We start from the raw sequence: 10,474 nt of genomic DNA, 5'->3' as shown, positions 1-10,474 counted from the left end.
CTGCCGGCACTGCGCCTGCGCTCTCCGCGCGGGCTGGCAACGGGTTCGAGTCCCGCTCTCTCCCCGCGCTGACCGCGGAGGTGGGACGGCCGGGCACGGCCGCCGAGCTTGGAGGGTGCGGGGGTCGCTCAGCAGCGCCCGGCCTTGCGGCACCCTGCCTGCCTCGTGGTAGCCCGACAGGCCATTCCCGTCCCTGCATGCACTTGTGTCTGGTGGATAAATGTGGTTGAGGTAGAAACTTCTAACTGTAAAAGCTGTAAAATCCAAATATGATCTGCTGATAGACAAGCAGTTGCTTTCATGTACACTGAAAGCCTGGAGTGCACAGTTCCATGCTTTGGCTTTAAATTTTTAACAGTCACAAGTTAGTATTGTGCAGCTTATTTTTCTTTCCTGCACTGTCAGGGCACAGGTCTTCGCACCTTTTCCATTAACTCCTGTCAGGGCAGTGTTGTGTTGTAAGGAGGTTACACGCGCCTTTCATTAGATGATGTAGAGAGAAACAAACCTCAGAGGCCCTGCTGTCAGATAATTCCTATTATAACTGCTCTGACTTAAAAGTAATTAGATTTTTGCCTTCATTCTGTTGAGAGATTATCCCCCCTCCTCGCTGGTCTGATTACTAGAAATTTTCTTCTAATTTCCAGCCTATACGTATTCAGGAGCAATTAGTACCCATAGCCAAATTTTGTTACTGCATCAGTCAGTTCCGTAAATCATAAACACTTCTGGAAAAACACGCCTACCTGAGGGCAAGTCCATATCCTGTTTTTTAACCTGGCTGATGGAAGTTTCCAAGTAAAGATCAGAGAGCTGTGTAGAGCAGCTGGATTTTGGAGAAAGACACTCCCTTTCTGGTCAAGGGCTGATAGCAGATTCTGGCACACACCAGGTTATCACTTCAGGACGTGGAGTGAGCCCCTTCTTGGAACACGCCCTGCAGAAGGAAGTTGTGTGTGGTAAACTGGCCTTGGGTGGAGTTTGCTTATTGTTATTCTCCGTAATGATGTCCAACAATAAACAGTATTATGCTTTGTCTGAGCTCCACTTCACAATGTGGCCGTTGTCCTGAGCATGTAATCTCAAATTAGTCTTTGTCAGGTGGCTAAAAAGGTGCTATCCCAACCCTTCCACCCACCTTGTAATTCCCCCAACAGGGTTATCAACACAATTGTTTTGGGGCCAGATGATTAAATGGGCCAGAATTTTAAAATACATATTGGAGGATAGATTCGTATGTATAACTGAGACTGCTTCTGTGATCACAACTTGCATAGGCATCCGTATGACAGCTGAATGGGCAGCAAACAGTGTGGGAGTCAGAATGAGCAGTCAAGGCTGGGAACCTGTTAAGCCAGCCTTGGTGCACAGGGAAACGCTCCCAGCTGTGTTCCAGTTTAGCCGTTCTTAACGCTTTTGTTCTGCTCAGGTTGATTTAACTCACTTTGTGTTTCAGCAGTCTCACCACTCGTCCCAGCACAACTGGGCCAAGGCACACAGGCATGAACGACTGGCCAGACGGGAGCTGCCAAAACTCCTTGGAAAACTCTGTCTCAAAACATTGAGCTTTGCATTGGAGGTTAAGGAACAGGCTCACGCTCCATTCTGCTGCCCCTCCTTCAGGGACAGAAACTTCTAGCACTGAAGAGGAGGAGTAAGTTTGGGAGACGTAACACCCTGAACCAGCACACCAAGTCTTGCTGGTTTGTTTTTTACTGAATAACTAAGACCAGATTTTCTGAAGTTTTCTCAAGTCAAAAACCAAGTAACGCACTGTCAAGATGAAGCTCTGTTGGATGCAGCTTTTTCTAACAGCCTGTTACACTCCATTATGACAGCCAAGGCTGTACTCCCTCTGCAGTCTTGTTTACTTAATTAGGACAGAGAGCTTTTAAGAAGTTAACTGTTAATGTGAAATATTTCCTTTTCACACTGTCATCCCGCAAGTCATACAGCACTTTAAAAACTGGTGGTTTAAAGCATACTATTTGCTACTCTGTCTTTACTTAGATTCCTGTTTAAGTCAGTTACAATAAAACCCACTATGTGTGGGTGATAATGTTGTATTGAAAGTTTCTGACCACAATTGCCACAATGTAAAATGAAAAGGAGGTGATGATTTGCTGTTACAGTGTCACACATGTATTGCTACAGTGTCACATGGCATTTGTCTTGCCGGTAGCTTGCAATGTAACAACATTCCAGCATTTGAGCCGCGATCTTGCTGGGAGGGTGAGATCTCAGCAAGAAAGTTGTGTGCAAACTTTGGGCAAGCATCTGGAGATAGTAAGTGTTGAGTTGCTGTAGGACTAGGAGTAGCAAGTAAGTGCAGGAATACAACAGGGGGCTGTAGGAGAACAGGAGAGAAAGGAAGGAGGCGTACGGGGATATTAAACACGGACTCACAAACGTTGCTGCCCCTGGATGTGCAGTGAACCATCAGCTAGAGAGTCCAGGTTCTTCACAGCCTCCCTTGTAGTTCTGTAGCTGTGTGGGCGTTACAAATCAAATTCAGGTAATTATGCAGAGACGTCCTCAGCAAGATTTTTCTTCTGATTAGTTAAAGCTGGTTCATTGTATGGCTCCACGGGTTACAGAGTTTGTTGTTGAGTGATATCCAATTTTTTAGCTAGCAATGAGAATACTGATTTTGCACAGCTCCTTGGAATTAAATATTTATACCAGCAATACCGTGCTTTTTGTTAGTTTAATCAAATGTGTTTGTTCCTCCTTATAAGGTTCCCTTAACTTCCTTTTCAAACATCTTTTTCTCCAAGAGTAAAACTTTAACCAGTCCTTCAGAAGATAATGAACTTGGTGATGCACTTGGGAAGCAGTTACTGTGACACACAGAACGCTTTGTAAAGGAAAGGGAACAAAAGAGGCTTTGCTTCAATCTCTTTTTTTGGAGCGTTTGGGTTGAAAAACAGTTAAATCGTAATTTGTCTAGAAAAGAAGATGCCAGGTTTATATTCCAGTCCTTAGTCTATTTCTGCAGGATGTGGGAGGGCCTGGAGCAGGCAAAGCAGGAGCACGAATCTGCAACTCCCACACCTCGAGTGAGACTGTTCCAGAGCGATTACCTCATTTGTTCTTACTAGAGACTCCATCTGGAAGCCGAGACGTCAGTCCCAGTGAAACTGTCAAAAAAAGTTCATTTTTCTCCCACTGAAAGAAATTTCAAGTAAAATTGCTAACGAGTTGTAATGAGAATCTTGATTCGAGTCTGTTTGAGGACAAGTTCCTGTTGTTGCAATCTGGCTGCAGACCGGGCCTTTGGTGCTTTGATGCAGAAAACCAAAGAAAAGCAGGTGAATTTTTAATGTGATGACAGTGACATAATCGTGATCAATAGTTAATTAGAATATATATGAAGATAACATACATTAATGCGCAACAGTCTTGTTAAAACTGTCAGGTTTAAGGCTGACAGATCACCTCAGAGCGCGTTTGAAGAGCACTAGTGGGACCGCCCGAGTTCCCTTTAATCCTCAAATTCGGGGGTTTGGTGGCGAGCGAGTTCCGAGCGTCATCGTCCGTCATTTCCGCATCCGGCGCGGCGGCCCTTCTACCCGGGGGCGCGCAGGGCGACTCTATGGTGCGGCACCGCCCCGCTGGGTGAGGGCAGCGGGAGCCCCGCTGCCGGGTCCTCCTCCCGGGCCCAGCCTCCCGCCGCCGGGCCCCGCGCCCCGGCCTCCTCCCGCCGCAGGCTCGGCCTCATCCCGGGCGGCCTCCCGCCCTGCGAGAGGGGCTCACGGGGGGCGGCAGCGATGAGCGTGGCGGAGCGGCCTGAAGAGGAGGCGGCGGCCTCGCTGGGTACGTGAGGGGCGGCCGGGCCGGGTCGGGCGGCGGGCGGGTGGGTGGAAGGGCCGGGGCAGCGGGGCTGCAGGCGGCCGGCCCCGGTCAGAGCTGAGGCCCCGCGGAGCGCGACGCCGTGAGCCCCGGCTTGGGCGCCCCGGTGGCAGGGCCGGTGCGCTGGGGGGCACGGCTGCCGCTGTTCGCCCGTGCGGGGTGGCCGGTGCAGTTCGTCACTGTCCAAGAGCTCTGCACGCCATAGGTCCTTATAGCTTCACTTGTTCACTGACTCTTGCAAACTTCAAGAGTTCAGCGTGTGGCGTTTTAGTGAGGTCTTAACGTGTTCTGAGCTAAGGCTAAGACCTTCATTTGGCAGATGTGAGTTTATTCTTTAACTTTGAAACAATGTGCAAATGTTTAGGTATTCTTGATTCACAGTCACAACTACTGGTGTTGCCTCTTTTTTCCTCGGTAGGCTGAAATACTTGGGTTTTACCTTTTATAAGATGTTTTTGGAATGCTCTGTTCCCCCCTTTCTGTTCTGCTTGTGTTCAGATAAAACTGTTCACCAGAGAGCTCACGAGGGAGGCATAGAGAGGGAGAGGAAAAAGGAACCACAGTGTAGTTGTTTAAGTGCAAAGAATTATAACTTGACTGTCTAAATGCTTTAAAATTTTAAATAGGAGTATATATTGTTGGTTTAGGTGAAGCTTGAAGTGCGTGCTGACCTGTCACGTTCAACCTTGCTATTCTTTGGTGCAGGTCCCAGTGATGCATCTCCAGACGAAGGAGTAGTAGAAGATCTGCCTTTAATAGATGAGAAAGCAGTGGAGCAGCTAACTGAAGGACTCATTTCTTATTACCTGCCTGACCTTCAGCAATCAAAATCAGCACTACAGGAACTTACGTAAATGAATTTTTAAAACCAATATCTTATACGTGCATACTTTGTTTGCTGTTTTTTAACGTTCTGGTAACCCTTAACTGGAATATAGTTTATTGTAGCTTTTCTGTGTTACGTCTATAGCATCCTGAATGGCTGAGTGACTGGCAGGAGTACTGGGGAGAGCTGCAGTGTAGTCTGTCAGAACTTTGACTGAAGAATATATAATGCAGGAACACTGAAATACCCTAATCCAGATATAGTAGAAAGCATGCAGATTTCTTAAATACTTTTTTCACTTTTGTAGTGGAAAGTCTGCTGAAAGCTAGGTTTATTTTGTTTGCAGACATGCAGTTTATACTTGGGGCATCTTGTAGTGTGCTATGTTGTTGTTGTCCAGTCTCTAAACTGTGTTGCAAAAGATACACTTGGAAAATACAATTAAGAAGCTAAACAGATAGAAGTTCTTTATATATTGGCATCTTGCCAATAACTGAGAATAGTTTATAAGTGCAGACTGGATCTGCTATGGATGCAAAGATGCCCAAAAGGGCTTTACACAAAGCCAGCTGGGGTTTTGCAGGGTGTGCTGGTTTGGGTTCCACGGTGTGTGATGTGGTTATGCTGCTGCCAAGGACAGCCTGTGTTTGGGAAGACTTCAGCTGATCTGTGTGGCATGGAAGATCCTTAATGAGCACTAAGGATCCATGCTACGTCTCTACAGAAATATCTTAGTCACAGAATCACAGAATGTTAGGGATTGGAAGGGACCTCAGAAGATCTTGTAGTCCAGTCCCCGTGCCGGAGCAGTCCTGCAGCATAGCGCAGAGGCAACTGAGTGGAAAATCAAGAGCTAATTGTTTTTCCCTTCATTCGACTTGAAGTGTTTACTCACTGCAACCTGCAGAGTGCTCAGTCAGGCTTTTCAGATATTCGTCCTGGATATCTCGCTATGCTGGATGATGCCAGCTGGATTTGTGTGTACTCAGCTGGGGTTTTTCTCAAACCATTTACTCATGTCTTTATTGAAATCCCCTAACAATGCATAAGAGGAATCCAGTATTGGGAAGCATGCATTTATATTGTTAAGATTAAAAGTAGTATTTGTTTAATGGAGTGGTTGAAAAGCATATGCACTGCTTTACTTTGGTTTTCTGCATCTTTTTTCGTTTCAGACAGAACCAAGTAGTATTATTAGAAACATTAGAACAAGAAATTTCAAAATTCAAAGAATGTAACTGGATTCTTGATATCAACGCTTTGGTAAGTACTATTAACGCTCTCTTAAATATCTACAAGAGTAGATTTTCTTGCTGAAGCGTTAGTAGCAACTTGCGGATTTTCCTTGTTCTTAATGACCTGCAGGAAGAGAACCAACTCATTCAGATATTTGGGACAACTGTTGCTGGAGAGGGTGCAGAACCAGCATATTGGGAGGGCACTGGGAAGAAAGAGCAGCCTGGGTCAGCCACTGGTAGTAAGTCTAGTCATTCAAAACCAGTAGCTGAAGCAAATGTGTGCCATTTTTTGGTAGGACTGAGGCTCCAACATGAGCTCTGTGCACCTCTCCAGACCAGCAGGAAGGGGGCATGAAACACTGATACGTGGTGCATAAAATGGTGGTATTTTTATGCTGCTTAATGAATCTTAATTCAGTAGATTACCGAGTGTACATGTTGGGAAATGGTAGTTTTATATTAATACATGTAATATGTAAGCTTTATATATAAACTTGGACATGTTTAATCCATTATCAAACTGTTTTGGTAACCACTGTGGTTTTGATTGTTATTTTGCTGTGTAGCTTTATAAAACAACTGTTCCAACTTGACAGTCGCTGCCTTAACTATTATGTTTTTCAAGTTTTCAGAAGCTAAACACTATCACAACAAGTTAGTGAACATTAGAAATGAAATGATGATGCTCCATGAGAAGACATCAAAGTTAAAAGTGAGTGGGATAAATATTTTTACTTTCCAACATAAAAGTCAATAATACATAACTAAATATGTAACTTATTTTGGATGTGTGCTGAAAGTTCTGATTAAAATAGTCTTCAGTCCTTTTCTTAAATGAATGTTTTCAGTAGCACCAAACCATGTACATCTCTAAACTTGCACTACCTGTCCTCCAGCAACTTATGCATATGAACTACTCATATATCTCAATGTCATGTTTAGGTGGTATAACAATCATGCTTTTTTCTATTACTTAATCAGCTCCATTCCAACTAGTTCTCTTGGTTGTTTTCAGTTTCTGTGCCTTTTTTGATGAAAACTAGACTGTAATAAACATAATAATTTCTCCTGTTTAATGTAATATTAACAGGGGCATAGATTCACTGACTTCATGCTATATAGGCAAGATTAGTCTTTCTGTATGTTCCACAAGACGACTTTGTCTCGGACGCAATAAATTGCGCAGTACACGCCTTGTCTGGTGTACATGAAGGATGAGTTTCAGTGAGACCAAAGAGAATCCAGTTTGTGTTTTCCCTGTGCAGGTCACGGTCCTGCTGTTTCTGAACAGCGAGAGGGAAGTGGGAGGAAGGAAAAACGAACAGTTTATGCAGCATTCAATCATGAGCAGGGTGGGCTGGAGAAGATAATGTTAAGAGAATAGGGGGGGTTTTGTTTTAGCTCCAGCTTAAATACAGCTATAGAACTTACAATTATTTTCTTGTCTTTTCTGTTTAGAAAAGAGCACTTAAGCTGCAACAAAAGAGGCAGAAGGAAGAACTAGAACGAGAACAGCAACGTGAGAAGGAACTTGAAAGAGAGAAGCAGTTAACAGCAAAACCTGCCAGGAGGATGTGAACGCAGAGCGTGCAGCACCTTGTCCAAATTAATCACTTCTGCATTCTCTGGGATTAAGACAGACTTTGCTTGCACTGGGCTATAGCTGTTACTGGCAACAGTCTATGATGTTAGAAATTCCAGAACAGTAATAGTAGAGTTGGTAACAACTTTTTTTTCAAGTTGCCTTCTTTTGTAATGCTATGCAATTTGATATTATTATAATGTAAGCCAATTTTTAAAATATATGTATATAGGAGAACTTACGCATCACAGTTTTAAATGCCTAACCATGTTTTTTCATCTATTCTTCTGGTGTTCAGAATTCTGAGATATTTGGTGTCTGGCATACATGTTTTTCAGATAAAATAAAGAATACTATTTAAAAGTCAGTTCTTATCCCCAGACTTCAGTGGCTGCTTGTTTCACTGAAACTGCTTTGGTTCAGGCCGTTGGGGTCTCCTTTTGATGCCCTGGTTCATTAATACTGACTTTTTGTGCAGCCTTGGTTTGCTCTGTCTCTGAACTGAAGAAACTTCAGTGTATTTGCCTGAAAGCTCACTTCATTGCAGCAGTCTTGTTCTGGTTTAGTTGTGTTTATTTGGTTTTTTTGTTGTTGTTGTTATTAAGTAACTTAAGAACAGCTTTAAAGTAACTTCTGAATAATTTCCCAGCTGAATTGGTGAGTGGGGAGGAGGAAGCAGAACACTAAAGATACTCAAAATTAACGTGTGCACAACGCAAAGATGAATGAATCTCTGCTTCCATGTTGCTTCTGTAGTGGTTCAGGAGGAAGACTGTGGTCTAAGCAGATTTCTGTGGGCTTAGAAGTTGTAGTTTCTTCATTTTGTGTGACAAAATGAAACACAACCAAAACAAAACGATTTTCACTCCATGTGTAATTCAGTTACCTGTTGGAAAAAGTGCTGTGTTTAACTTCTTTTCCTTAACAAATAGTTCATTTGCACTGTGGGGCTATGTAAGGGAGTTCTTATTATGCTGTCCTCAGCCAAACTGGTGATGATTGGTGTGCACTGGTGATAAATGTGGAACGGAGGCTGATATCCGTTGCTGTGAATGTAATTGCTTTCTTGCAGCACTTGGTGTGCGCTTCCATTCAGGTGAATGTACATGCAGTCTAGACTGATAAAGAACTTTTAAACTATTTTTTCCTACAGTCTAACAAACTGCTTATTTTCTGTCTGTGTTATTTTTTGAGCAGTGATGTAAGTGGCATGTTTTGAAGTAAGATGAAGGGTAAGCTGTGTGAAGTCGTCCATAAAATATGTATGGTAAGGTATCAGAGGGGCACAGTCAGCTTTACTTTTTCTTCCACTTTAGATACACCTGCCAGGACTCTCCTGTATTATATTCTCTGAACTCCTGATTTCCCATTCTTAGTATTTGTCATCTTTTTCTATGAAAGACTTACTCTAATGAGTAATCATCCAACATGCAAGGTAAACCGGGAAAATGTTTTAGGGCCAGGAGTACAAACTCTACCCAAAGTAGTCTGAAGAGGCACTGAAATGCTGTTATTGAAGCAGTAATAGATTAAAACTTTCAACAGGTATTTTTTCTTTAAATTACTTGTGTCTATTAACTGCCAGTGGCTTGTGGACCTGTGCTGTGGTTTGTATGTATTTCTAAGAGAAATGTAAAGAATATTCACAGCCCGTTTTTGGAGCAGAGTGTACATAGCTAAATATTGTTTAAATATTTTATTTTGTAATGTAGTTTCAAATTAGATTCTGGGAATATAAACAGTTCTTATTAAAGTATAATGTGGAACTAGATGCCTCAGTATCTAAATCAGGATTAAATTCCTATGGTATTTCTTGATTTGTGCTCTCTCATCTAGAATCCAGTTTAGAGTTTCAAGTCGTGGGCTGTTTCTGTGAGGAATTGTGGGGTTTGGTTTGGGTTTTTCCAAAGAACTGTGAAGGCTTTTTGTTTTGTTTCAGCAATCATAGCTACTTTTGTTTTGTTTCAAAACCCATGGTTACTTTTATTGAAAATACAGAATTCTAAGCATAGAAATCAGTGCTTTTGCAATCGCATATTTCAGCGTTTGGAGTAATTTGTGATCAAAGGAAGAAAAGGTTGCGGTGTTGCTGAGGAATCATACACATATATAAAAATGTAATTAAGCTACGTTGTACAACAACTTTATGAGACAAGTTTTGTATGAATGAACTAATTTTCATAAATAGCCTTTCTGTAATAAAGGGGAAAAATTAATATATATAGGGGAAGTTTGGTTAGTTTACATAACTTTTTTTTTTAATTAATGGGCTCTCAAATTATTTCAGTCAAAACTAGAGCTCATTATCTCCATAGGATATTGTTCTTCTGAATGTACCTCTGGTGTCTTAATGCATAAAATGTAAATGCCACCTTAGATGCAAGTATCATTAAATTAATCTAAACTTACATGCTTGCATTAATACGCACAGCTGGAGTGATTCTGTTACTGTACACATTGAGTTTTACTTGGTTTTATAAAATTGACTTATCTTGGTTTCCCATGCTTTTATCTCTGCCCGTGCTGACCTGGATGCTCGATTTGGTTTCCCCCACCTGTAGCTGTACAGCTCGATGTGAGCCGGTTTTTAATTCGGTGACATCCAGCTTATTCACTGAGATGGGTAAGTGGTTGTTCATAAGACAAATATTTGTTTCTTCTTAGAAAATGGCTACAGAATATTTTATGTGGTTTTATTCCCTGTGCTGGGCGCTAAGCGATAACAGTGTAAATAATGATGTAAAGGTTGTTTCTGCAGCTGTTGTGTTGGGATTTTAGCAGCCAAGAGTTCTCTGGCTGATTTATTCCAAATTATGCTTCATTAGACCCTTTCTGCCACCTGCTGCTCGCTTTGCAACACAGGTGGTTGTTCTTGATATTAATACTGAGCTTGACACTTTAATGCCTCACCTCGCAGGGGTCATTTTTATTAAAAAACTCATTAAATGTAATTGGTTCTTTGTTGGATTACTTATG

General features: G+C 42.4%; 1 protein-coding gene across 1 annotated transcript; it reads left to right on the top strand.

Moving 5' to 3' along the window:
- Window positions 1–3,615: 3,615 nt before the first annotated feature.
- Window positions 3,616–9,269, top strand: BLOC1S6 (biogenesis of lysosomal organelles complex 1 subunit 6). Its single transcript, XM_065847785.2, has 5 exons — window positions 3,616–3,816; window positions 4,558–4,702; window positions 5,854–5,941; window positions 6,542–6,628; window positions 7,375–9,269. The coding sequence occupies exons 1-5, from the start codon at window positions 3,771–3,773 to the stop codon at window positions 7,492–7,494; spliced, it is 486 nt and encodes a 161-aa protein (XP_065703857.2). The 5' UTR covers window positions 3,616–3,770; the 3' UTR covers window positions 7,495–9,269.
- Window positions 9,270–10,474: the final 1,205 nt, after the last annotated feature.

This window comes from Patagioenas fasciata, chromosome 12 (genome assembly GCF_037038585.1).
Source record: "Patagioenas fasciata isolate bPatFas1 chromosome 12, bPatFas1.hap1, whole genome shotgun sequence".
NCBI lineage: Eukaryota > Metazoa > Chordata > Aves > Columbiformes > Columbidae > Patagioenas > Patagioenas fasciata.
Note: the sequence above shows the minus strand (reverse complement) of the source record. Positions and strands in the feature narration are given on the sequence as shown.

Bases quoted from the DNA above. Each gene is read 5' to 3' on its own strand.
- BLOC1S6 (XM_065847785.2), top strand. From the start codon at position 3,771: ATGAGCGTGGCGGAGCGGCCTGAAGAGGAGGCGGCGGCCTCGCTGG. The intron at 3,817-4,557 runs GTACGTGAGGGG...TCTTTGGTGCAG, and splicing joins GGAGGCGGCGGCCTCGCTGG to GTCCCAGTGATGCATCTCCA. The intron at 6,629-7,374 runs GTGAGTGGGATA...TTTTCTGTTTAG, and splicing joins AGAAGACATCAAAGTTAAAA to AAAAGAGCACTTAAGCTGCA.